At 53.3% G+C, this 27,650-nt stretch overlaps 1 protein-coding gene across 1 annotated transcript; it reads right to left on the minus strand.

Annotated features, from left to right (window-relative positions):
* Nucleotides 1-1,731: 1,731 nt before the first annotated feature.
* Nucleotides 1,732-27,370, minus strand: LAPTM5 (lysosomal protein transmembrane 5). The gene is made up of 8 exons (XM_043909512.1): nt 27,202-27,370; nt 11,480-11,573; nt 10,541-10,617; nt 8,771-8,905; nt 7,939-8,061; nt 6,670-6,765; nt 4,377-4,469; nt 1,732-3,123 (listed from the first exon to the last, which is right to left on the minus strand). Exons 1-8 carry the CDS (start codon nt 27,286-27,288, stop codon nt 3,034-3,036), a joined length of 795 nt encoding a protein of 264 aa, XP_043765447.1. The 5' UTR covers nt 27,289-27,370; the 3' UTR covers nt 1,732-3,033.
* Nucleotides 27,371-27,650: the final 280 nt, after the last annotated feature.

Here is a 27,650-nt window from a genome sequence, read left to right on the forward strand (position 1 = left end):
TTGGCCCGGGCCACGTGACTTCCCCAAACCCAGCTATTTCCTGTTCCTCGGGCCAGCCCCCTCCCAGCCGCCTGGCCACAGGGCACAATTCCACCACACATCTCTGCCAGTTCCTTGGCTTCAGGCCACGGGTGGAAGTGGGAAGGAGGATGGGAGTGTCACCTCAGCATTTGTCCTCAGGACACACGGCCACTGCCCCTTGACAACTTCTTGATGAAGACGCAAGACTGGAAGCAAGGCCAGCCCCCTCCTCCTGTGACCTCTGCCCCCAATTTCCCACTTACTGGGGGTTTCGGGGTGGGGGGGCTCTCTTCATATGAATCTTCATAAGAAGCAAGAGCTCACACAGGCTGCGTCCCCAACCCCCTAAACCTGCACTTGCAAGTAGAATAAAAAGGCACTTAGTCTAACCCCTGACTGCGGTGTGGCCTCGGGAAAGTCACTTGATGTCTCTGGGCCTCAGTTCCCTCATGTGTGAATGAATGGGAGACTGCTGTCCATCTCCATTAGAGTCTCACCTTATCGTTGTTTGGGCATTGGATAAAGAGCGGGTAAAAATCCATGAAGAAATCTGCCAATCTTAAGAAAAGCTGACAACTCCAACAGATTGACAGCATGCCTCAAATTCCCTTCTCTCTTTTCCTATAGAGGGACTTCACCAGCCTTTTTATGGGTCCCAGAATTTGGTCTCTTCCTTCCTAAAACCCAAGTCCGATCCTGTAACTCCCCTGCCCAAAACCCCTCAAAGAGTCCGCTATCCCAGGATAAGCCCACACTCCTGGTCATGGCATTCAAGGCTCTGCTCGGTCTCCTTTGGTGCTGGTGACAGAGCCCAACTCAGACGGAAGAAGTCTAGAGGTGGGAAAGGAGAGAAAGAGATTATTGAAGATTTTGATTCCTGGATCCAGCCATGCCTGAAGCTGAAATTCCCTGAATTTTCACTTACATGAGCCAAGAAACATCACGACCACCATTTATTTCTGATTGCTGTTTTCAGTAAACTTGGCTAACTAAATTTTCTGTTACTTGCAACCATCTCCTTCCTATAAGTGCCCTTCTCAGCTGAAGTTAGCCAGAGTGGGCTTGCAGCCAAAGAACCCTGATGTACACAAAGGCTCTTCATGATCCAGGCCCTAAGACACTGCCAACCTCCTCCCCACCCTCCTTACTTGCAGCCACATTGGGCTACCTCCCCCAGTTCCTCTCCCCACCTCCACAAGGCCTATCACACTCTGCCACTTGAGCCCAGAACATCCTTCCCCACTGTGCTCACTGCTGCCCTTTCATCCTTCAGCTCAATGAACCTCTTCCAAGAAGTCTCTTCTGGCTGACGGGGTCCCTCAGACTTTCCCCATGATGGTGTTATAATCATTACAGGCTATTTACAATCATTTATGCTTCTGCCTCCTCTTACCCAGACTGAAGGGTAACTGGAGGCCACTCAGATCCACTGTGGTCACCCCAGTGCCCAGCATGGGACCTGGCTCCAGGTGGGTGCCGTCCAGGTGAATGCAGATCACACCTTGCCTGGGAAACCTGAGGGTGTTTACAGGGTCCATGATTTGTGATCAGAAACAGTGCCAGGTCACAACACTCCCTACCTGGACATGGGCCCTGTGAGTTTCTGGACCGAAAGAACAGCGTGTGTGTGTGTGTGTGTGTGTGTGCTCTGGAGTGATGAAGGTTAACCCTGGCCACACACCATATTTTAGGAACCACATGAGCCAAAGAGAAGCGTGTTGCTGCTTTATTAAAACTTCTTCCCCATCACACAAAGCAATGACACAAGGGGTGTTGGTGGGGAGCCCCTTGCACAGCCCTCTCCCTCTGCACCCCCCCACAGACCCCAGAGAACCTGCCTCTGTGGCCTTCTCTCCACCTTTGGATCTGTGCCCTCAGAAATCCTGGCCCCCAGGGAGGCAGACAGAACAGGTGGTACAGGTACCAAAACCTTCCCTATGGCCCCACCAACATAAGCCCCCAGGGCTGGGTCTGTGCCCACAAAGGGTTTGCCTGTTTTGACTGAACTAACCTGTGGATTTAGTCCAACAAATGCATTTGCCTGATTTCAGGGCTGAATTTCTGCTTGACCCAAGTGTCAGGCAGAGCTGGGTAGCCTACGGCTAACTGGCGGTGGACAGGCCGCAGAATGGGCCAATAGTGCGTTACTAGAGATGACCGCGTTTGAGGACACCCGTTTCCCAGGACCCATGGCTATGTGACCACACTGGCCGTGAGTGACTGGTTGTTGAGGATGACAACTCTTTAGCAAACCTATTGTGTGTCTGTAGGGGCTGTTTGATGATTAAAACAACTGCTACTTCCTGTTTTGGCAAATGTCTGACTGCATTTTCATTTGAATGAACAATTATTCAGGACTCACAAGGACTGAACTGACCACAGCAGGCAGTTGGGTTATTGGACTAGATTGAATTGAATGGTTTAGGGACTAATTTGAGTTTTTTTTTTATTATTGGATGTTATCACTAAATTAACTGAGGGTTGGCTGACTTAATCATTGTTTAAGCAACTATTGGAAGAAACTGGACATATGTATTTGGTGGGGAGGATCAACTGATGATTACTTGACTAAATTGCTCTGTGAATTGACAACTATTTACAAACCAATGCAATGGACTTTGTTGTTTGACCACATTATTTTCACTGAACTGACAAGTGTGTTTTTGATTTGTCAGCCCCTTAGTAAAACTGGTCAAGTTGAGAGTTACATAAGCAAACTCACTGACTTTAGAAAGACCAATCATGTAGACCAATGTCAGAGCTGATCGAAAGAAGCCAAGGGCTGTTGGACTGAATTTTTGAGACCCGAGGAATCATTCAGCCTAAAAGGGTTGACCCATTGTGAGCATCTCCCAGGCCCCGCAGAAAAAGCAGGCCAGCGAGGGGGACACAAGCGGATGGTCCTAAAGTCAGCCAGGTGGTTCACCCAGGCCACGGGGGCCACCAAAGCAAAGAAGCGGATTGCGAGGCAGCTCCGCCCCTCCCAGCACCAGGGCTGGGGCCTGGCGAGCGTCACACCTCTGAGTACGGGGGTGGTGCTGGGCCCCCCTCCGGAACCTTGTATGGCAGAGACACGGCTTCCTCATAAGATGGCAGGACCACCTGGGAGAGACAGAGAGATGAGGATTGAGAACTGACCAGATGGGACCACCATCCCAACCCGGGATCAAGCAGCTCCAATTCCCACCTCTGGCAAGATGATGAAAATGATGATGAGGATGACGACTAGCATGCTTTGGGTACTAACTATGTGCTGGCATTACACGAACAAGACAGGTGCAGATGGACTTGCTTCTGCCTGTTCAGCATCAAGCCCCCTTGTTCTGAGAACAGTATACCATTCTCCCTGAGAAAACTTTCTCAGTCCATGCGCTTTCAGAAGAACTGATCATCCTTCTGACCTAAGGGAGTGGATATGAGACCTGGGGTGGTCACTCAAAGTAGAATTTCATCCCCCCTGGGAATCCATCATTGGTTTGGGGACAGGTTTGTAACCCAGGCTGGCCCAATCAGACATGCTCCTAGAATGTCTTTCTTTCTGTTGGGGTTACTTAGAGGGTGAGATGTCAGTCTAGGGCTATTGGCAGCTATTTTGTCACCATGCAGACAGGGATGTCCGAAAATGAAATCATTTCTGGACATCAGGCCTCAGCTGTACCTGAACCAGACCTACACTGGACTTTCAAGTTCTACAAATTAATAAATTCCCTATTTTTTTTTAACGTAAGTAAGATTGAGTTGGGTTTCTGACACTAGCAACCCAAAAAAAGTCTTAACCAATACAATCCCCATTTTACAGATGAGGAAACTAAGCCTTCAATAATTTAAACCAGTTGCAATTTTGCATCATTTCTCTAATCAGCTGCTTCTTAGTGCATGTCACCCTTCTTCCTGGAAGATCCCTTCCCCTTTCTCAGCTAATTTGTACCAACTGACAGTCTAAGTTTTGGTCAGGTGCCACCTCCTCCAGGAAGCCTTCCCTGAAACCCCAGATAAGGCTAGGTGCCTCCTCTGTGCTCCCATTGCCCTTGAGCTTCACAGCAAGTTGTGACTGAATCTCCATGTCTAGGTTCACTCTGGACTATGCTCTCCTCCAGAACAGGGTGGCATCTTAATTTTCTCTGCATCCCAAGGGTTGGATGTGAGGCCAAGAAAGAGTAAGAGGCAGAAGATGTTTAATGCGTGAGTGAATGAACAGAATCCTAGACAATCAGAGTGGAAAAGGATCTTCACACTTCTTCTGGTCCGACTCTCATCTCACGAGTGGAGAAACTGAGACCGAGCCAGGCAGAGAGACCTGCCCTCAGTGACACAGTGAGGGGCAGACCTGGGACCTGACTGCCCAGCAGGCTCACCTTTTGTAGCATCTTGGAACCACTCCTCTCCTCAGCCGAGTTCATGTACTTCATGAATCTGTAGCATCTCCACACACACTTGAACATGTAGACCTGGAAAAAAGGCCCAGGTCAGGATATGCTTCATGATCCCCTTCTCACTGCCCCAGCAGGCCTGGGACAGATGCTAGGTGCTTCCTGGGGAGCCCCAGTTCACCCCCAAAGCCACATTCAACTGCTGCTGCTCAGACCCCTCTTCTGGCTGGAGGGGGCCTCACCTGCCAGTCTCAGGCATCCAAAGTGCTTCCCTTTTCACTGCCCCACAGACTCAGCACGGGAAGGAGGTTTGGGGAGGCGTCTGGGCTACCCTCCAGCCACCCTGGCAACATTCCTGCAGATCCTGCTTCTTCACCCCAGGGACAGGAAACTCACCACCTCCTAAGGTGGCTCCATCCCTCCTGAGACAGAGCTAACAGCCAGGAAAGTTTTCTACAAAATCGCTTATGATATGTTGATTTTTTTTTAAAAGCAAATTACCAAACTGTATGCAGTAGTGTTTATCAATGCATAAAAATTATATGTACAGATGCATATATCTATCAGATGACATGAGCAATAGTTTTCTCTTAGCAATTGATGTAAGAATTGGGGAGAAGTTTTCCAGGGTGGGGAGTGAAGTCCCCAGGGGTGCTTTCAAGGAACAAGAGCCAGTAAGTCTCTCTCTGCCCCTAAAGTGCCTTCTAAGCAAGGTATCTGGAAGGTCCCCTGCCTTATGGAGTCCCATGATGGAGACTTAGAGGGAGCCAAAATAAATAAAATGAGCTATAAAAGAATGAAATATTAAGGGCCCAGGCAAAGCAAGCAGGTGGAGGGTGGCCAGTGAGGCACCCTCCCTCACTGGATGAAAATAAAGAATAGGAGAGGGCTGAGGGTGGAGTTTTGTGCTGGCATTTGGGCACCTTTCTCTAGCAGCGTGTATGATGTGAACCCCCTACTTGGGTTCCCCCAAGCCTTCAGAAATATTCTCACTGAGCATGACTGATGCTCTTGTGATAGCTCAGTCCTTTGAGGGAGGGTTAAAAGCAGTGAAGCTGTTTCCAGTTTGTCATTGAGAGCAGAGACTGCTCAGGGCCTCAGATGAAAGGAGGCAGTGATGTCTGGTAACACCACCCGTAAAAAAAGAGGGGGCGGAAATGCACCCAGATATCCAAGGTGCTACTCTCTGAGAGGTGGTGGATGGTGGGCTGATCGTCTTCTTTCTGCTCATCGGTAGTTTCTAAATTTCTACAGCGATCATATGTTACTTTCACAATCAGAAAAGAACGCTTTTAAAAGCCCTTCCTTCTCTTGAGTCAACATCAGCCTCCCTGTGGCTTCCGGCCACAGGTCCCCACTGTGGCCTCTAGAATCCCCATGAGAGTCCTTCGGGTACTTGGAGACAGTGATCACATCCCCCTTGAGTCATTTCTTTCTCAAGCTGAACTGCCCCGGTTTCACTGACTCCCTAAGACAGCAGAGTTGTCTAGCCCCTTCATCTTCCTGTTGTGCTGCTATTAACACATTACTGACCAGAGACGTATTAGCACATCTTTTGTTACTCAAATGTTACTGACCATTGCAGGCAGGTTCTTTACCACTGAGCCACCAGGGAAGCCCATTATTGACCAGAGATGTATCAGTATGTTTTTAGAGACTGATACAATTAACACACTCCTGTCACCATATCTCTGAGAACTGGGACCTGAAATGGAACTCTATCCTCTGGGTCTGACTATTCCCGAGAAAAATAAAACCAATCTCCTTCCTCTTTCTCATCACGAAACTTCTAATAATATGACCTCAGGACCTGTCTACATTTTGGTGCCTGAATCATATAAAACTGTTGACGCGGGCAAAGCAAACATAGGATGTGCCTTTCACAGGTGAGACCCAAGACCCAGAGAGAAGTGGCTTGAAAACCAACCATACAGCTACAGAAGGGAAAGCTGGGATTCAAATCCAGGTCTTTCTGAATCTAATTCCAGACAGAATAGCTCCTCCTTCCCCTAGATCAGGGTTTCTCTGAGTCACACATTAAGTCCCTGACAAACCCAGCTGGGTCTTCACAGATCCACTTGCTCTAAATAGGGGGTCCCTGAGGATCCCATGTGGGGTCAGAGGAGCTGGTGTGGGGAGCACTGGAGTTTGGAGCCAACAGCAGTGAGGGCAGAAGTGGAAGACACGCCTCCCTGCCTCCTAACAGCCTGGCATGGGAGGGCCCAGAGCAGCACAAGCTCATCACTCCTCCCTGAGCCGTGGGGCAAGGACCACTCACCTTCAGGATGAGGACAGTGATGAAGGCGATGGAGAAGATGATCATCATCTTGACAAACTGGTGGTGAGTCATACCGTCCTGGCTGGGCAGGTAATTCTGCAACAGATTTGGGGGCCATTTCAGTGCCTCTGCCCTAAGGAACTCTAACAGGAATAAAAGCCAGCTCTCCACGCACATAGGAACACATTATCTCAGATGATCCTTGCAAGGGCCCTGGGAGGCCAGTGCAACCTACCATCAGCCCTATCTGGCAGGGGAGCAAACCCAGAGAGGCAAATGCAGCTGTTGCCCATCCAGATGATCCTTATCTGGCTGGTGCTCCTGTTCCCCACCCCACCCCCCAACCATGTCCTTCTCCGGAGGGTAGTCTTGGCTGACAGATCCACCTAATCCTAAAATACCTGGGGGGCATGTCCCCTCCCCTAGGGGCAGCTCACAGCAGGACTGGTTGATGGAAGGTCCTGCTCTGGGGGGGACAACCCCTGTGGCATATGCAAATATGTGCACACATCTTTTGACACTCCTTCCTTGAGTGTGAGCTCGATTTAGGGACTCACTTCTCACAAACAATAGGATGTGCCAGAGGCACATGTGACCTCGGAAACCACATGGCTGTTTCTTCCTTGCTCTCACTCGGCTACTCGGCTACTCGGCTACTCGCTGGGGGAAAGCTGGCAACCATGACATGAGGATGCGCAAGCAGCCTTCTCAAAGGTGCACAGAGTTGGGAACCAAGGCAAAGAGCCCCAGAGCCATGCCCCAGTAAGCCAGCCTGGGGGTGCATCCTCCAGACCTAGAAAAGCCCTCGGAGTCCACAGTCACATGCCCTCAAGGCAACCTCAAGAGAGACCCTGAATCTGACCAACCCAGCTAAGCCACTCCCAAATTCCCGATCCTCAGAAACTACTGAGATACCAATTGCTTATCGTTTTAAGTCACTATGTTTGCGGATCACTTGTTAGAGAGCAATGAAAAACTATCACCATCTCTGCACTGCAGTTCACACTGCAGGGTGCCCTCTGGGATCCCGCAGGGCTACTCCTAAAGCCACATATCTGCCTGGCTTCTTCCTTTTGTCTAACCTGCTTCCCTGGCTCCTTTCAGATTTCTTCCCGAGAACTCTCCTTCAGGAAATCACTCACACAAGAATCTCCCCACCCAGCTCCACTTTCAGAGAACCCAGCCTAAGCACTGAGGCACAGAGAGGGGAAGCAACTCACTCAAGGCCACACCACCAGTGATGGCAGTGAACCCTCAGCCCAGACTTACCATGTGGTTCATGGACTTGAAGTTGAGATAGGTGGGCACCTCCATGTAGGAGCTGCAGAGGGTCAGGATGCTCAGGCAGAAGTCCAACAGCTGTAGGGTCATCAGTGGGACCTTGGAAGGGCTCTTTGGAGGAAGAAGACAGACCAGCAAGTCAGCCCCAACCCAAAAGCCTGGGTACCATGGGGCACAGACCGGATCCTCAGTTTGAGAGACTGCCAGCCGGAAACACCAACAATTCTCTGGTCCATGGTACCCAGAAAGAAACAGAAGCTCATTCCTCAGACATTGCTACCACAGGCTGGTGCAGACCCAGGAAAAGAGCCAAGGTGTACTGACTGCCAGCCCAGGGTCATCTGCAGTATAGCTTGCCAGTCTCCTCAAAGGCCACAGACAGGAGAAGTGTGAAAGCAACTCTATGAAGCAGTCAGTGATTGGCACCAGGTATCATGGGCATTCCCACCAAGGATGCTCACCATCTTTCCCTTCCTTTCTTCAACGTGGTTACAAAGGAGGGACAAAGCAGGAGCTGGGGACAGAAATGGGGCATCCCCTTTCCTATGGTGTAAATTCACCTCTGTTCCATGCTTACTTACCACATGCCACATGCCCTGTGCATGCATTCCCCAATTAATACTTAGACATATGGATGAGACATGATCTCAGACACATTTTACAGGAAGAAACATGGGGTGATTTGAAGGGGCTTAGGGACTTGCTCAAGCTTACCAACTACAAAGGGGCCTTGTGGGCTCCCGCTCTCACCAGCCTGAGCGCCTCTGTCCCCCCCTCTGGAGGTTGGGAGGCACGGGACGGGGACATGGGACATACTCACCACCCGCCTGCTGCTCCGGGAGGCGAACTTGAGGTAAGCGGGCAGTTCGATGTAAGAGCCCAGCAGAGTGAGCAGGCACAGGAGGAAGTCCATGATTTGCAGGGACAGGAAGGGCAGCAAGTACTTCTCCCGGTTCTGAAAGGCAAGTCCAGCATGGTTGGGGTCCTTTGCACAAGCTGTCCCATGCAGCCTGAGGGTCCCTGGCGCCCCCCACCTGGCCTACAACGTCCTTCCTTCCCTGGGAACTCTATGCTCTCCCAAATCATCTGTGCAGCTCAGCTGAGGTTACCCCGTGGGGATCCACATGCCTTCCTCTGATCGAGACTCTGGACACGGGGAGAAGGCAAGACCCAGGCCCGAGTTTCGGTGTCCTGGGAGACAGCAGGAACACCAGGAACAGTCCTCATCTACAGAGACAAGTGCGCAGGGCTCTAGGACCCGGGTCTGCCTCAACTCACTCTTACGAACCCAAGCAGGAAAGACTTTGTGTCCATTTGACAGATGAAAAGGAATCCGAGAAGACTTCCTGGAAGTGGAGGCACTGGGACTAGAGCTGGAAAGAAGCAGGGGGTGGGGGGGGGGCACTGGAGGCAGCAGGGCTGGCAGGAGCTAAGGCCTGAAGGTGTGAAAAAGAAAGCTTGCGCTGCTTTAACAATGGGTCTGGCCTCTGTGTAGCGTGCCTCCCGAGATGTTCAGTCACAGTGAGAGGCCCTGGGAGGCCGAAGCTGACATCCCTCTCCTTCAACTGAAAGCAAGTGACCACTGTGACCAGTATGAATTCATAGGAACCCACAGTTGGGGACAAAATCAGAGAAAAGGTGGTTTCGTGGTTTCTCATGTGGTTATCCAAAATCGCTCAGGAGGCAGCTGAATCAGCCCAGGCTAAAGCTCAGAAGCTTCAGGGACGATCTGATCCATTTTCCTAGCAGGACCATTTGTGTCTCAGCACGACACCCCAGGAACCACCGGGAACCAAGGCGAAAGCCCTCCCTGCAATGCAGGGCTCCCGAGAGAGTGATCTTAGCTAGGGAGTGAACAGTGGTGTTTGGAGCAAGGTGAAGACGTTCCAAACCAGCACCAGATCACCACCCCACCCTGCTGGTCCTGGGATGCCCAGCCCACCATCTGCCCAGGAAGGACTCTCTTTCTGGGGCCCGCTCCCATGAGTGTGTGACCTGGGCCCTGGCTTCCTGCCCACTCCCAGGGGTGCCAAGGGACAGACAGGTTCCTCTTTGCAGGAGGCTGAGCCGCAGCCCGTCTCTCTCATCCACTAGCTGGATGGCACTGGGCTAGATGCATCTACACCCTCCCCTCTGCTTGGGCTCCTCTCACTGATTACAAAATCCACTGCTTTCCTCCCCTCCACCTAAGCCTCAAAATGCCCCTTCCTTTTCTCTCTACCAAATTCCCTGCCACCACCTGCAGTTCAAAAGGATGTGGTTCGGCAGCTAGTTCAGCCAAAGTGTCGGTGATGAGCAGCGGCCACAGCTGGCTGAGCACACCCTCACCCGTGGAGGACATATTTTCATAGGAAACCGGGGCCTCCAGCCCGAGGGGTCTGGCATGGAAAAAAGGGGAGGGTTTCCGAAAGCTAAGTGTGAAGATCTCAGGGTGCAAGTTGGATCTCCGCCAAATACCTGCCTCCCACCTCTCAGCATCCAGGGCTGCCCATGTAGTGGGTGTGAATAGGAGAGGGCAGGAGGGCAGGGAGCTTTCCATGCCCACCCCCCAGGTCCCAACTCCCCTGCCCCTCCCCAACCAGGCCCTCACCTTGACCACGCCAACCAGCAGGCTCAAGCTGATGATGAAGAGCATGGTGATAAGCAGGAAGCTGGAGACCAGTTCGGCTGCAAGGCAAAGAGAGCGGTAAGAGGCCCAGAAGTGCCTCCTAGGGAGGCATTCCAGGTTCCAAGGACCACACTTTGGGAACCTCTGGTGTGGGCACTATGCCCGTGAGCAAGAACGCCCAGGACCCACTCTCCTGCAGTTCTCAGTCTCGAGGAGCTACCAAGTTGCAAACAGAACATTTCAGGTAACAAGGATGGTGCAAGAGAGGGAGCGGGGTGTCAGGGGCCTGGGAAGGCCTCTGAGGAGGTGGCCCGTGAGCCAGGAGGCCAGGCAGGGACCCCGAGACAGGGCCCAGCTCGATGTGGTCGGCGCAGCAGGGGGAGGGTAGCGTGGTGGGAACAGAAAGAGATGAGAGATGTGACCAGAGAGGTGAGCAGGGGCTGAGCCCACGCTGAGGAGCTGAGGGACGGGCAGCCGTCTGGGGTAAGCAGGGGAGAGTCCTGCTGCCCCTGCCACTAGTGCAGCCTAGAAAGGCTGGTTAGGTTTGCAAAGTGGGTCAGTCGCTCAGTCATGGCCGACTCTTTGCATCCCCATAGACTGTAGCCCGCCAGGCTCCCCTGTCCATGGGATTCTCCAGGCAAGATTACTGGAGTGGGTTGCCATTCCCTTCCTCCTGGGGAGCATCCTGAGCCAGGGATCGAACCCGGCTCTCCCGCGCTGTGGGCAGACTCTTTACTGTCTGAGCCGCCAGCACCCTCCTATTTGCTCTCACACCTGGAGACTCCGTACGGACACGTGGGAATTTCTCCACTTGCAGACGTCATAAAGGACGAGTGGCAGGGCCTCAGCCCCAGCTGGCCCACCCCTGGCCGGCGCCTCTCCCCTCACCCCTCCCCACCCTTCAGCTTCCCCTCGACCTACCGATCCTGAGGTAGCCCGTCTTTGAGAACTTGCAGGAGGACTTGCCGTGGGCCACCTCCACCGCGTGCTCAATGAACAGCAACACACTCATGATCTGGGGGCAGAACAGAGTGTCGGTGAGCCGGGGTCTGCACAGCCCCACCACCAACCCTCACACCCCAACACTGTGCAGCCGGGGCCTGTAAAGAGAGGTCCTGGAGGAGGTGGAATGCCGGGCAGTGAGGCATCCTGGATACAGTGTGGCCTAGACAGAGAGGCAGCTCAAGCTCTTAACCTTCCTCTTCCCAGCTATGTGAACATGGGCAAATTATTTGACCTCTCTGTGCCTCAGTTTCCCCATCTGTAAAATGAGGATAAACCTGAGAGCTACCTAAGGAGGCTAATGGGGGAAGTAAAGGAGAACATCGCCGGACAGCACTAAGAACCACACCCAGTTCTTAGCGAAGCGGTAACTGTGACTACTGAAGGTCAGGCTTGAGGAAGTGGAGGAAACGGAAGACTCTCACCAGGGACTGGGCCCCTGCTCTGTACCCCTTTTTATAACGACAGGCTCTGGACATCACAAGATCTTAGTCACAGCATCTGAGCATAACAGAAATTCAAGTTCTTGGGATCATCAGCTCAGACCTGGGAGCCTCTGATCTATGAATGCCAGTCCTCGTGGTTTCTCAGCCCTCACATGCAAATGGAGATAATACTAATATTTGTCTCATAAGGTTGTAGGAGGGCCAGATGGCATGATTCACTTAAAGTACCTGACAAATAATAAGCACAGTCTGTGCTATTATTGCTGTTGCTATTATTCTCTCTGGATTATAGAAGATGCTTGCTCCTTGGAAAAAAAGTTATGATCAATCTAGACAGCATATTAAAAAGCAGAGACATTACTTTGCCAACAAAAGTCCATTTAGTCAAAGCTATGGTTTTTCCAGTAGTCATGTACGGATGTGAGAGTTGGACTATAAAGAAAGCTGAGTGCCAAAGAATTGATGCTTTTGAACTGTGGCGTTGGAGAAGACTCTTGAGAGTCCCTTGGACTGAAAGGAGATCCAACCAGTCCATCCTAAAGGAAATCAGTTCTGGGTGTTCATTGGAAGGACTGATGCTGAAGCTGAAACTCCAATACTTTGGCCACCTGATGGGAAGAGCTGACTCACTGGAAAAGATCCTGATGCTGGGAAAGATTGAAGGCAGGAGGAGAAGCGGATGACAGAGGATGAGATGGTTGGATGGCATCAGTGCCTCAATGGATACGAGTTTGAGTAAGCTCTGGTTGGTGATGGACAGGGAGGCCTGGCGTGCTGCAGTCCATGGGGTCGCAAAGAGTCAGACACGACTGAGTGACTGAGTTGAACTGAGGAAAGGACTGTGTCTCTCTTGTTCACTGCTCTAGCTGCTGTAGATGAATGAACAGATGGATGGATGGATGAACAGATAAATCCTATTCCCTCAGGGGACCCTTGCTAAGAATGACAGAGAAGGGGCAAACCTGATGGGCATTGCTGTGGTCCTGGCAATAGCTGTGGCTCAGCCACAACGCTGCAGTTTCAAAGGACCTCAGAGGTCACCTTATCCCTGCCCTCCATCTTCTAAGGTAGGAATCCTATACCATGCAGCCTCTACTTGAATGCTTCCATCCACAGCAAACTTAATCTTCACTGAGTTCATGTCCTTACAGCAAGCCTTCTCCCCATCATACACACACACTTCTCCAGGTGCCATCTGACCACACTGTGAAAAAGACTGTCTCCTCCCTTGCAGTGGATGGCCTACCTCTATTAATATGGCCCAAGTTTGCATGGGCTTTCTAGGCGGCCCTGCACTAGTAACTGATGCTCAGCTGACAAACAACTAGACACCCACCATCTGTTTCCCCCTGGCTGACTTGTGATGGGTTTTTTTTAGCTCAGACATAGGTTTCAATTTGTCTTCCTGCCATACTACATCCTGTTCAGGGGGCAGAAAGGAACAGCAAAGAAGACTGATGAGGAGCTAGGCTCCAGAGTCAGGCAGAGATGGATACAAATCCAGGTCATTATGTGACCTTGAGCAAGTCACTTTATTTCTCCAAATTCCCTCATCTGGAAACTGGCAAGCATTGGATATAATGGGAAATAAATTGTGTTTGCAAAGCACTGAGCTTCAAGCCCTGCAGTGGCTTCAGCATAAGCTGCTTTTGGCTGGTGTGAGTTGACATGGGGCCCCCTCTACCTGGTGAAAAAGGTTTTGTTTCAACAGGACAAAAGCAGCTCAGAGCAGAAGGCAGATGTGGTGGGGGCTGTGGCTGGTACCCACAGGAAACAGCTCGGAGAGAGAAAGGCTGCTTCCTCACCTCCTGAAGGCTGGCGCTCCAGCCCCTCTTCCCCCAGTTTCCCCTGTAAAGAGGGAAAGAGAAAGGGAGGCACTTGACGGCTCAGTTCAGGACAGAACAGGGCACCTTGAAAGATGGTAAGCTCTGGGGCTCCCTGGGATATGCGAGCAGAGCACAGATGACTCGCCACAGCCGGGCTTAGAAATGCATGAGGATCTGTCAGCCGTGATACAGGAAGCCTTTGAAGTCCCAAGAGTCCAGGATTGTCTGAGTCTAGGACAAAACTCAGAATCAGACAGTCTCGACCTCTAGCTGCTAGAAAGAGTCTGTCTGCTTCTTTTATAAACTCCTTCTGCTCATTTTCTAAGCTCAGAGAGGTTAGGTGGCTGGACCAAGGACACACAGCAAGCTGGGGACAATGAGGAGACTGGAGTCCCAGTGTCCCAGGGCTGTCCCGATGCCTTCCCACACACCCCGCTCCCCAAGTCACCTCGGAGTGCTGCTTTTCCTGACTCCAGAGGGCTCAGATACTCTGATCATGTACCTATGTCAATAAAATCGTTTGCACACACTACTCTCTGTTTCTTGATTCCCAAATTATACGCATGTGCTACCATCCTGGTTTAGAGTGAACATCATAAAACCTATACACAACATACCCAGAAATGAATAGAGAACATGATTGAACAGTTCAGAAATTGTAATATTGTCACTCTGAGGCCCCAGTGGTCACCTTGGGTATCACCCCACTTTGGAAGCCGGTGCCAACCCACAAATCATTCCCGAGATTCTCAATTCTGGCCCTAACACTCTCCCATAGCCCTGCTGCCGTGTCTGCAATCCTGCTACTAGCGTCCTAACTACCCCTCTCCAACCACCCCCTCCTGAATATCCTGGGATCTCAGGAAGGAGAGGGAAGAGGGGGGACATTTATACAGCCTGATTCCATGCCTGGTTCACCACCCACACCATCTCTGTGATCCTCCCAAATCCAGCAAAGGGACTGTTCTTAATGCTCCCACCCCCATTTCACAGACGGAAAAAATGAGGCGTAAAGAGGTCCGGTAACTTGTCCAAAGCCTTTCAGCTGGTCATTTGTGGGACCCCAGGCCAGTGGGCACTAGATCTGATTCTCTTCCCCGCTCCAGTGTCCTCCCAGCATCTCCCCACCTCCTGGCTCTGCCTGAGGTCTGCCCTCCTCCCCCACTCCCATGTGAGAGCCCAGTAGAGCCAGCAAGGGCCCCGCCTCCCCTTCCCTCGGCCGCCTCCTCCACCTCCCACAGCTTGTGTGAGAAGCAGCAGCAGACACTAGAAGCATTTCCACTTTTGTAAAAGACCACCTGTGCTTAAAACCAAGCTCTTCCTTTACCCCATTTCACCTTCTCACCCAACCTTCCGGTAGGAGGAGAGAGATAATCCTGTCCGCATTTGCCAGATAAGAACCTGGAGGCTCACAGAGGCAGGAACCAACCCCAGAGCAACCTCAGAGTCTGACTCAGACCCCCTGCTGGCCTCTAACCGTCAATGGAAGACACCAGTCCCTGATCCAGGAGGAAGACAGGCATCTCAGTTCCACAGGAGATGAAGGAACTGACATTCCCTGAGCACCCGCTCTGTGCTCAGACCTGTATCTACAGGCTTGCACCGCCATCTCCCAAAACCCTGCAAGAGAGCCAATATCTTCCCCATGTTAGAGATGAGGAATGGAGACTCAGAGAGGAAAATTCACGTGCCCTGAGTCATGTGGCCTGGCTGGGATATGAACCCTGTTGCCTGGGCTCCCAGAGTCCAGGCTCCACTCCAGGCTGAGTGGTTGATCTGGGGCCCAGCCCTGGTCTCACCAACCATCCGCCAGCCCTCCCCAGGCCACAGACCCTACGCCCACAGTTCAAGGGACAACAGCTGGGGTAGAAGAGGCCTCTCCCACTGTCTCACAGCTAGATAACCAAGGCCGAGTCCTGGCTCCTCCCTGACCTCAGCTCATCCCCTCCAGCCAATGAAGAGAGTCACCCCCATTCTCACTGGAATGGCTCAACTCCTGCCGCCCATGGCATGTCACACCCAGGCTGCCCAGGGTCTCCCACCCCGGAATGTACCCCACTCATCAGAAAGTCCTCACTGCTCCACCCAAGTCCCCAACCAAGAGCTGTTTGTAGTTCCAGAAAGTACCTGACTTACCTATAGCATACGCTGGGAGAGACCAGGAAACCCCAAGAGTCCAGACTGCCCAGGCCACCTGGCCCTCCCCTTCCCCTCACCTCCCTCCTCCCACCAGAGCAGAGCTGTCCTCTCCCTGAGTCTGAGCGCCCGCCTGGGCCATGATTCATGCCCTCCTGGGACAGGAATGGAGCTTCTCTCCTCCCACAATGCCCGGGCACACGGCATTCACTTGCCCACCTGCTCCTCCATCATGGCATCTTTGGTCAGTTACAGCTAAGAGCCAGGGTGCTGGACTCAAGTGACCCTGCCCCTACCCCAGCTCTGTGCCCTTGAGCAAGCTCCTAACCTCTCTGATCCTCAGTCTCCTTCTCTGGGAAATGGGATAATAATTGGACCTGCCTGGCAGGGCTGCTATCAGGTCAAACGGCACTCCAGCCCTGAGCCTGGAATATAGCAAATGCCCCATCAGTACACACTGTTGGGCAGGTGTACACCTGCTCCCTTATTTGTTCATCCAGTAAACACTCTCTGAGCACACACCGCCTCCAGGCCCTTTCTGGAAAGGCCTCTGACCCTGGCCTGCAGGTGTCACAGTCCCCAGAGGGACCCAACAGGTAACCAGAGTGATCATAGCCATGTCATGGGACATGCAGGAGGCTGAGAGTCCCTGATGAGGGACTGATCAGAGCTGTCTGGAAGGCTCCGGGAAGGTTTCACAAACAGGAAAAGCTTGACCACGGCTTTGAAGAAGAAGTAGGAGTTTTCCAGTAGAGAGGAGAGAAAAGCATTCCAGGAAGAGACCTGGAGCGTGGCAGAACAGATCCAAGGAAACTCAGGGGCAGGAATGACTCTTCCCTGAAAGAGGGGTCTTCACCGTGGGCATGTGGAGCCCAGAGAGAGGCAGTGACCAGCCCAAGGCCACACAGCGAACATACTGCAGAAACCATCAGCTTGAGTCCTCCGGACACCGCACCAAGGCTCAGGCTACGCGACCGACCGCAGAGTTCTGACCACGCTCAGCCCGCCCACTGCCGCCTTCACTCTCCATTCCCCTTTCTCACCTCTTCCCTCGCCTTCTCCCTGGTTTCAGTTCCCACTTTCATCCCCACCCCAGCTCTTCTTTCTCAAAAACAAACACACAACTTCCCTAAGCCGTTGTGATGGGGGAAGTGGCTGGGAGGCCAGGAGAATTTCTACTTGTTTTCCTGGCGGTTCTGAGGAGCAACCAACAGCCGGAGTTAAAATTAAAGGGCAGCTGAAGGAAAGGTACACAGCTCAAAATAGCCTGGAGTTAAAACTCCCCTCCAGGTCCTCCCCACCATTCTATGCAAAACAAAGAACTCTCTCACCCGAAGAAAAAAAAATGGACGTTAAGGTTGATTACCCCCAGCTCCTAGATAGTCCCAGCTTCTGGCCAGTCCAGAATTCTTTGCCCCAGCCGTTTAAGAGATAACTACTCTGAACAACTTTGGAGAAGAACAGGCCCCCTTAAGACAGTAGATTTCCCCATACATGCCTATATATACTTACTCATTTCTTGGGTTAGTGCAGCAGCTCACGTATCTGACTGCTGCCCCTTCTCGCCTCATTAAAGGTGATCTGTTCCTGTAAAGTGCCGGTCTCATTCTTTTTCCGAACCTCGCCTTCTCTAACTGCCTTTCCCTACAGCATCGGTTGTAGGAGGAGAGGAGGAAGAGGGGGAGCAGGGGTATAGGAGCACTATTGAACATGGCCGTGGCCATAACGGTGGTGATGCCGCCGCTGAATGGAGGAGAGGGTCAGGTCAGGGCTTGACAACGGTGAGGGAGCTGGGAGGCAGGGACCTGGCTGCCCTGTGGCTGGGTTATGATCCTACGGGCAGTGATGATAGAGGTGACGGTGGAGGTGGCAGGGTGGTGGTGACGGAGCTAGCCACAGGCCTGCTGGGAATTGTAACTAACTAACTGCAAAGACTGTTAGACCATGCTGTTGCTGCTGATGTCCACGGCACGCCTGACTGCATGATGTGATGATGGTGGTGATGAAGGTCATGGCGAAGGTGGTGATGGCACCAGATCCCCTGACTCTGGGGATCAAGCACCATTTCCCAGTCCAAGAATGGGGGCCCATGCTTCTCAGACCTCCTAAAGGGGCTTAGGACCCAACCTTTCATAAGCAGGCAGGCAGAGACCTATCCTCTGAGCTTCCAGGGGGTAAAATCTACAGAGAGATCTAACGCTCAGTGAGCATCTACTATGTGACAGCTGGTACGTGGGCCATTTCCTGTCTTTTAACTCCACTGACTCCTCCTCACAAGCCAATGAGGTCAGAACTGCTGAACCACTTCCAATCGGAGAACAGGGCCTGTGGGTGCCTGAGCCAAGGTTGCACAAGGAGTCAGGCCCCGGCTTGTCCTCCGCCCTCGCCGACAGAAATGAAACGGTTCACACAATGGGAAACCGGTCCCAAGCGCAGAGTTCTTCCCGCCTTCCGGGGCTGCTCCAACCTGACCCCACATCCTCCGGCTCTGGGGGCTAAGGAACTCATGGACTCCTGCACCTTCAAGCTGTCATTATTGTTATCTTCCTCCTTCCCATCATCATCATCATCACCCCCTCCCTGAAGTTCAGTCCTCTCCACCTCACCCACCCACCCTGTTTTCCCTGGGGCAGTGGTGGGGGCGGTGGGTGCCTGGGGCTGTCTAGCCAGAGGATGGGAGAAAAGAACCAGATGCTTCAGTGTCGGGAGGAAGCTCCCCTCCCCCAACCCCACCCCATACTTCCTGTCGCAGCTTATCAGGGGCAACTGGGTGGGGGCCATTCCCCCCTCCCGCCTCTGCGGTGCTATCTCCCCAGACACCTCCCCAGCCGGCCTAGATACCATCACTGGTGCGCCTTCCCAGAGCCACGGCTCAGCGGCTGCCCCAGCCAGGCCGCCCTCACTTCCCTGGGAGCCCAGCTGCACGGTCCTCCCTCCCATCCCCGCCCCCTCCTCCTATCAACCGCCCTTCCTTCGCCCCACCTGGCCCCTCGACACCTCTGCGCCTCGGTTTCCTCGTCTGTAAAACAGAGAGAAGGCCCCACCCACTAGCAGGGCTGTTGTGCGGAGCAGATGAGGTTGACAGACGTCTGCCACCAAAGACGTGATCTTCAGAAAGAGCAAGTGACCGTGCCTGGGGTGGACAACAAGCCAGAGGTGCCCGTGGCCACGGTAAGGGCCCCACGCTGGAAACAACCCGCGTCTATCCCCCCTACAAGAGGCAAACATACTCTGACATATTCATGCAGTGAAATAGTATACAGCAAGGGGGAAACAAAGTGGATACACACAGTCATGCAGAGAAAGGTCACAGACACAGTGTTGAGAGAAAAGAAGAGCCCGTGATGTGTCAACTCATCCCTGGGTGCTTCTAGAACTACGAGGGTTGAAAGAAGTCAGTGAGGGCCGCGTAGTGATGAGCAGGGGCCACCAGGGGCCCTTGGGGGCTGGTCCCGCCCTATTTCTCAGTCTGGAGGTTACCTGGATGTTGCATCCTGAAAAAGGTCATCAAGACATGTACTTATAGAAATTATGCATCAATAAAAGGTCTGCAAAAGTAAAATACAGTTGAGATTGGCAGCCACCTACTCCGTGTTAGGCTCTGGGGATGACGAAGATGAATCAGGCAGGGCCAAGCCCTGGATGAGCCTTCACGCCTCCAGGCCAGACCACAGGACCCCCAGGGCCCCCACAGGTGAAGGTGGGGGCCAGCCTGGGCTAGGGGGAAACGCTGAGAACTCAGGGTCTAGGAGTCAGGGCTCTAGGAAGGCTTCTGAGAGGTGGTGAGAATTAAAGATTTCTCGCAAAGGGCAGTAGGAAGGGTGTTCCAGGCAGAGGGAACAGCAAAAGCAAAAAAGGATGAGGCGCATTTAGGAAACTGCAAGAAGCTTCTCTTGGGGAACTGTGTCCTGGGCTCAGCACATCCCAGCACACAGGAGGCCCCCAGGAAACGGTAGCTGCTGCTGGGTGGCTGGGCTGGTGGAGGGATGCAGGAGATGCTAAGGGGACATGTGCTTTTCCAGGGATGTGACTGTGAGGTTGGCAGGAAAGGGAGAAGGAACAGCTCGTGCAAAGGCCGGGAGCTGGCAGAGAACACGGTTGGGATTGCACACCCCATGGTTCATCACCTTGCAGTGAAAAGTGGAAAGTGCCGGCATGGGAGCAGCTCGCTCTGGGCCGACGTCTGGGAAAACCAGTGCATCATCCTCTGAGCCCCGTCCCTTGCCTGGGCTTTGAGTGCAACAGCCTAGCAAGGCCTGCCCTCTGCCCTCTGCCCTTTGACCTTTCAGACCTGCCCCTGTGAAAGAAGACAGGAGGGCAAGCCTTCCCCTGAAGGAACAGGCACTGAGGGTGAACTTTCTGACCCGGTGAATCCCAGGGGGTCTCTGCTATTCTTGGAGGATGGGGCGCTGGTCATCCTTTATGGGCACCCATTTGGGGGCTCCGAGTGAGTCTCCAAGCTGAGTCCATGCTCCCATCCTCCTCCACTTCCTGCACATCCCCAAACTATCCCCAGAAAGCATCAATTCCTTATTTACCTTCAGGGCAAACGCCCCCCCTGTGATAATAAGTGTTACTATGACATTTAGGAGAAGTCATTTCCCCCTCATTTTACAGGTGAAATAGAGACCGCATCTTTGCCCACAGGTTCAGTGTTTCTAAGAACAAGGCTCACCGGATATTTCTGTTGAATCCCACTCCACGGCTGCCAAGAAACCCGCCCTTCCCCCGCCACCGTCTGGAGCAACAGCGGCAAAGCCTGGGCCTCGAGCAGGACTCTTGGGCTCTTGTTCTGGATCTACCCCAGGCTGCAAAGTCGCTTGGCCTGTCCAAGCCTCAGTTTCCTCTCCTGTCAAATGGGGGCTCCAGGGCTAGCTCCCATTTGTGAGGCACTTGCTGGGTCTCCCACCTGGCTCTCTTTGAGTCTCTGACTGTGTCGGTCATGGTCATTGGCCCCCCGTTGACAGGGGAGGAAACTGAAGCTCAGAGAAGGAGAGGGACCCACTGTGCCTGCAGCAGGCAGGGCTGAGGGCTGGAAGGCGCCCAGCCAGCCCCTTCGCTCTGCAAGCTCCCTGCTCAGCTTCCTGCCTCATGAAAGGCTCTGGGCCCCCGGTGGGGTGGGGTCCCCCGGGAGACCAATGCAGGCCTCAGTAAGCTCAGATAGAAGTCCCGGTTCTGAGCCACTGCCCTGGGCTCAAAATAAAAGCCTCCCTTCCGGGGCAGGGGGGGTGGCAGCTCTGGACTAGGGTGCTGACTGAGAACCTTGGCCCCCGCAGGCCCTGCCCTCCAGCCACAGGGCCAGGTCTGAGTGAGGTCCCAGCCCTTGCACCAGGGAGGACCCTCCGCGGGGCTGGTATGGCTCTCTGACAGCAGTGGGTCCCTCCAGCCAAGGTGACCCCCCAGTGGCTGGAACCACCATTCACCACCTTCCATTTCCAGAAGCCCTTTCTTTCTCTTTCCTTGGGCTTGAGAACCAGGAAGTGGGGATGGGATGAGGCTCAGTCTGGGGTCTGGCCCATCCAGGCCCACCTCACACAGATGAATGGCCACCATCACTCAGCCCACCAGGCCTGGGGTAGCAAGAAGAGCCTAACTAATTTTGCTCCCCAGAAGGCCCTGCCTGCCACCCCACATTGGGCCCAGGGGGTCCAGGGGTCCCCTTGAAGGCCTCTGACATTTTATAAGCTAGAAGGCAGGGTGCACACCCCAGAGATGGGGAGGACAGCTGAGTTCCCACCAGGGTGCCTTGGCCATGGCTCTGGAGAGGGGCCATGATTCCCACCCTACCCCCACTGCCCCCCCATTCAGGCAGCATACAGAGCAAGTTCTTTCTGCCCCACATGGGGCCACTGGGCGTGAAGGCAGAGGTTCTAACAGATGGACCTAACAGTTAGGACCTATTTTTAGACTCTGAACAGATGAGCTCTAGAAATGGGAGTGGCCTCTGGTCACGTCCCACAGCCCACACTGGGCACTTGCCTGCCAGCCCCCCTCTCTCGTAGGGCCACATCAGTTCAATATTTCAAAACCATCACCCTTGAGACAGGGACCACTGGCCCCATTTAATAGGAAACTGAGGCCCAGACAGCAAAGGCAACTGCCTGCTCAGTCACAGCATCAGTGAGTGATGGAGAAGAGTCCACGATCTTTTCAGGCCCCAAAGTGGAGCAGAGAGAGAGGAGCCACTGCAGTTCTCAGGAGGACCAACAAGAGGGCTTCCTGGAGGAGGAAGCCTCTTCCTATGAGCCGGACCATGAAGAGGAAAAGAACGCTGGGTGAGAGAAGGGCCTCTCAGACAGACGGACCACCCCTGGGCCATGGACCAGGTAAGGAGTTCAATTTTGCACCCGTGGGGCTCATCCCACACACCGGGTGTGTGCTGGTAGCTGAGGTCTGGAGCACCCATCTCCCTGTGCAACCTGGAGCAAGTCAGGGACCCTCTGGAGCCTGTTCACTCCTCTATGAAATGAGAGAACTAGGGCAAGCAGAGACCCATGAAAGAAGCCAGAGATTTGTTCCAGTTTCTTACCCCTGCTGACCTCTGCAACCTCCCTTACCACACCTCATAAATATTGCTCCCTCCATCCCAGCTCCATGAGCTTCTCAGGGCTTCCAAAGCTTCACCTGCTGCTTCCTCGGCCAGCATGCCCTTTTTCCCTCTAGGTTCTCAAGCAAAGTCCTGCTCACACTTAGCACTCAGGCTTCTTCCCACAAGGCTTTCCTGAATCCCCAGCCTCCACCTGGTGTATGCTCAGTAGAATCCAACTCTTACTCCAGCTCCGTGGACTATAGCCCACCAGGCTCCTCTATCCATGGGGTTTTCCGGGCAAGAATACCGGAGTGGGTTCCAGGGGATTTTTCCTGACTCAGGGATCGAACCCATGTCTCCTGTGTGACTCAGGGATCGAACCTGTGTCTCCTACATTGCAGGCAGATTTTTTACCTCTGAGCAACCAGAGAAGCCCATATCTTCTATGCCAGGGCTGAGCTAAGGCGGCTTGTCTGTGCCCCCATCCAAGCCAGCACTGTTATCCTTCAGCACCGTTATCACAGTTTTTCCTTGGTAGGTTGGAACCCCTAGAGGACAGAGGCCATGGAAGAGTCAGGCCTGTGTGCTGGCCTGGGGCTGGGCATGGAAAAGAAAGACATGTTGAGAGTGAATCCACATTGACAAGAGGGTCCTTTAAATAATAGAGGTTGAGTGATTTCTTATTAGCAGTGCCTCAGACATGGAGCCTGCTACCAGCAGATCTGTAAGTCAAGCAGAACACTGGTGGAGAAGCAGTCTCTTTATAGTGGAGAAACACAACAGACAGGACCTCAGCCAGGTGATCAAGGTCAACATCAACAGTGATAAGACATGTGGAAGTGTATACCTTCAATATGCAGTGCAGAGAAGGGCACTTTAGCTCTGTAATCTCCCTCCCAAAACACATTGTCCAAGTCTAACCAGGAGAAAACCACCAGACAAGTCCCATTTGTTGAATATCTGACAAAATGCGTGACTAATATTCCTCAAAACTGTGAAGGTCATCAAAAATGAGGAAAATCCGAAAAACTATCATAGCCCAGGGAAACCTAAGGAGGCGTGATGACTATATACAACTTGGGATCCTGGGAGAGAAAAAGGATCTTAGAGAAAAGCTGAAGAAATCCGAATAAAGTATGGGCTATGGTTAATAATAGTGTATCAATACTGACTCATCAGTTGTGACAAATGCACCATGTTAATGTAAAAGGCTATCAATCCGGGAGCCCAGAAAGGGGGTATACAGGAACTCTGTTCACAGTTCTTCTGTAAATCCAAAACAGTTCAAAAATAAAACATTTATTTTTAAAAGTAATACATGTTCATTGTCGCAAATACTGAGAATACAGAAAAGTAGAAAAAAAAATAGAGCTTTCACAACCTGTAACCCAGAGACAAGCCAAGGCCAGCATCAGTCTCATTTCCTCCTGACCTTGTTTCAGTGTATCCTCTTGCTACAGGGCTGAAATCACTGTGGGTGTAAGCTTTTTATCAGGCAATGAATTTCTAATGGAAGTCCAGGCACCTTGGGAGGGAGATATTTCTGGGCAAAAGGACCTCCTGGGGTCCTTATCTCCTGCCATTAACTTGGGACAGACATGCTTTGGGCTGCCAGATAAACCAGAACCAAAGAGACCAATTTATGAAAGTTCTCTGACTCCTCTAGGCGTGCCACTTTGGGTCAGAAATCATTTGTGACCCAGGGAATCCTCTACACAAACCCAGTGAAGTGGGGAAGAGGGTCCTCCGGCCGCTGGACGTGGAGGTCCTGCAGTAATAACGCCCCCAATGACTCAGTAAACGGTGGTACTGTCTCAGGATGACAAGAGCCCGATTTAACCCTCCCTAGAGGGGCCCCGTCCACGAATAGCTCTCCTTGTGCAGGGCTGTCACCCACGACTGGCTCCAGATGACACCACTCTAGGTGATCAATACATCTGGAGGGCAGCTTCTACTTTTCTATCCATATGTTCAAGGCCCTGACAGTACACCTGCTGCCTGACTGCCAGGCCACAGAGAAAGCCCTGCCCTTTCTGGGAAGGAGCAAGACCTCTCACAGCGAGGGCAGGAGGACCATCCTCCACTGGAATCAAACAAGCATCCCAGCCCAGAGAATACTGCCCAGGCCGGCTTCTAGACTTTTCTTCCCTTCTCCTGCCTTCTGCTCTAGGACATCCCATGGCTCCCCATGACCCACATGAAAGACGGTGGTTCTCAGCTGGGTGTGATTTCACCCCCAGGAGACATTCACAGTGTCTGGAGATATTTTGGGTCATCACAGCTGGTGGGGCGTTATTGGTATCTTGTAAATAAAGGCCAGGGGATGCGGCTAAACATCTGACAGTGTACCGTTCACTCTCCACAACAAAGAATGCACCAGTCCCAAATATCAATAGTGCCCTGTCGTGACGGTCCAACATCTAGCTTATCAATCCAATCCTCTCCCACCTCCTACTCCCCAACCTAAAGCCTCTGGTTGGTCTGTGTAGGGTCCCAAGTGCAAGCCACAGTCCTCAGCCTCCACAACTTTGCACACCTATCCCTCCCAGATCCACCATCCTCAGAACCAAACTACACCTCTCCCAGTGGCACTCCTCCAAGAAGGCTCCCTGATCACCCACCCACACATCCTCCAGCTCTGTGGGCAGGGGCTGATGTCCCGTCACTGTGTACAGGTGAGGATCTCGGACGGCATGAGCAAAAGGAAACCTCAAGAGTCACAAAGTCAGGGGTTTACAGGGCAGACTCCGGGCCCCGCAGCCTGCAAGTAGATTTGACTCGGTCTGCCCAGGGATTTCTTTTTTTTTTTCTCAAATCAGTCACCAACACGGAGACAGCAGAAGTTGTGACATAAAAGCCCGTGTTTCCTGTTTCTGCAAATGTCACAAGAGTGGCGGCTGGGGCCGCAGAGCAACAATCGGCGGAAACAGAAAGCAGCTGCCAGAACAGACGCAGAACAGGCTTCCCAGGTCACGGCGAGGTCCGCGGGCCCCAGGGAGCTCACTTACAGGAGCTGCCTGGCCCTGGACGCATCGGCATTTGAGGCCTCTGAGCCAGTCCACACCCCTCATCCATCATCTTGTAAGGGAAAAGCTGAGGCCCCAGGAAGCAGCCTGTCCAGGGTTGCATGCCAGTTAGCGGCAGAGCAAGGGTAGAGACCCAGGGGCCTGCTTCCCACAGGGACACCCCTGCTTAGGACACTGTGTTTCCAAGAACATGATACAATCTCAGAGCTTGAAAAGGCCCCAAGGACTTGGTCTGGGGACAGTCAAGTGCCTTTCACTTCTCTCAGAATCACTCTCACACTGGCAGGAGCCTGGCGGAGCAACCTCTGAGCTCCGCCCAAAACCAGTGTTCTGGGGATCTGACCGCTTGACTTATGGGTGTGCCAGCCTCAGGCTCTGTGTCTGAGGCCCTGCTAATAATAATTTCAACTGCCTGTCAGGCCCCTCTACGTGCCTCGTAGATATCTATGCCCTTGATTCTCGCGACAACCCCATCAGAGGGGTATTATTTATTATTCTCAAGCTCATTTTTTTTTTTTAGACGAGGAAACAGACATTCAGAGAGGTTAAGTAAGTGGCCCAAGGCTGCACAGCTAGGAAGTGATGAGGCCAGGACTGGCGCAGAGAGTCAGGATCCAGAGACTGTGCGCTGAACCCTGAGCAGCACCAGCGCTCTGAAGGCTGGGCTCTGGCCACGGCCCTGCCGGCTCTGCCTGCTACAGGAAGCAGATGCAACCAGGTCTGAACCGTTTACAGCAGCCTGCCACAGCATTGCCGGATTTAGGCTAATTTTAAGGAAGCCCTTCCAGGCTCATAAAAGAACTGTTAACCACAGGCCCTGAGTCACCCTGGGCGGGAGGCACTGGGTCTGGTGAGCTGCGTGTGTCTCAGAGATGCGGGCTAGGGGGATGGGTCTGGACAGGGCCCAAAAAGAGAACCCCAACCTTCAGCCACTTAGACAGAGGGAGAGACTCTAGCCCGCGGGGGCTATGACTCGCCCAGAGTCACTCTGAGTTTATAAGAGACAAGACTCAATGCCTGGCTGTGCGCACCAGCCTCCAAAGGGGAACCAGGGGGCCTGTTCCTCCTCAACCGGCCCCAGTCTCCAGGGCCAGGCCAGTCCCCCCGCTCACATGCAAGTCAAGCCAAGAGGACTCTGGCCCCTCTGGCCCCTCTGGAAGCACAAAAGGGAGATTCCCACTTCCCATCCCTTCCAGTGGCCCAGGCCCCAGGGAGAGAGTCGGTGCAGCCGGGCCTGTGACCTGACCCCATTTCCTGACAACACTCCCTGCTCACGTTCCTCCCGAGATTCCGGGTTTCCAAAGCACTTTCACATCTGGGGCTGTGTGCTCCTGAATGAGCTCGTGGAGTTGAAGGTTCCATTTCACAGAGGCAGAAACTGAGCCTCAGAGAGAATGGGAGCTACATTCGCTTAGAACAAGGACCTCCTCCTTCCACTCCTGCCACTGCCGCAGAGGTCCCCCTGCCCCCAAACCCCACTCCCGGCCCGCACTTTGGACAGAGAGGGACCCCAAGGCCCAGAGCAGGGAAGGGACGGGGCCGGGGTTCTACGAAGAGGGGGTGAGCAACGGTCCTCCCGTTCAAGGGGGTTCAGTAGTTGGGGGGTGGGGCTCTTTCTCTCTCTGTCTCTCACACACACACACACACACGCAGCGCCCAGGGCCACCCGCACACTCACCACATGGTAGATGGCCAGGGCGGTGGTAGCGATGCGGGCGTTGAAGCAGCAGCAGGTCTGGCGGATGGCGGCCGCACGGGGCGCCATGATGCTGCCTCCCCTCCTCTGAGGCACTGGCGGGGAAGGAACTAGGAGCCTGGAGCAGGGGCAGAAAAGGGGAAGCTGCCGGCTGCCCTCCTCACTTCCTTCCTGCCCCTCAGACAGGCCGGGGTGTGGGCGTCACAGCTGGGGCGGGGCGGCAGGGGAAGGACAGCATGGGGGGGGCCCCCTGCCACTCCCGGAGGGGCATCCCTTACATCTCCGCTGCCTGCTGTCTGCCAGGGCTCAGGGCTGGAGTTTAAGCAGTTCCACTCACAAAACCCCGCTGACAGGATGCTCACCACCATCCTTGGATGCAGGGACTGTGACCAATCCCATTTCCAGACGGAAGTTAGACCCTCAGAGAGGTC

The sequence above is a fragment of the Cervus elaphus genome, chromosome 8 (assembly GCF_910594005.1).
Source record: "Cervus elaphus chromosome 8, mCerEla1.1, whole genome shotgun sequence".
In the NCBI taxonomy this organism is placed as follows: domain Eukaryota; kingdom Metazoa; phylum Chordata; class Mammalia; order Artiodactyla; family Cervidae; genus Cervus; species Cervus elaphus.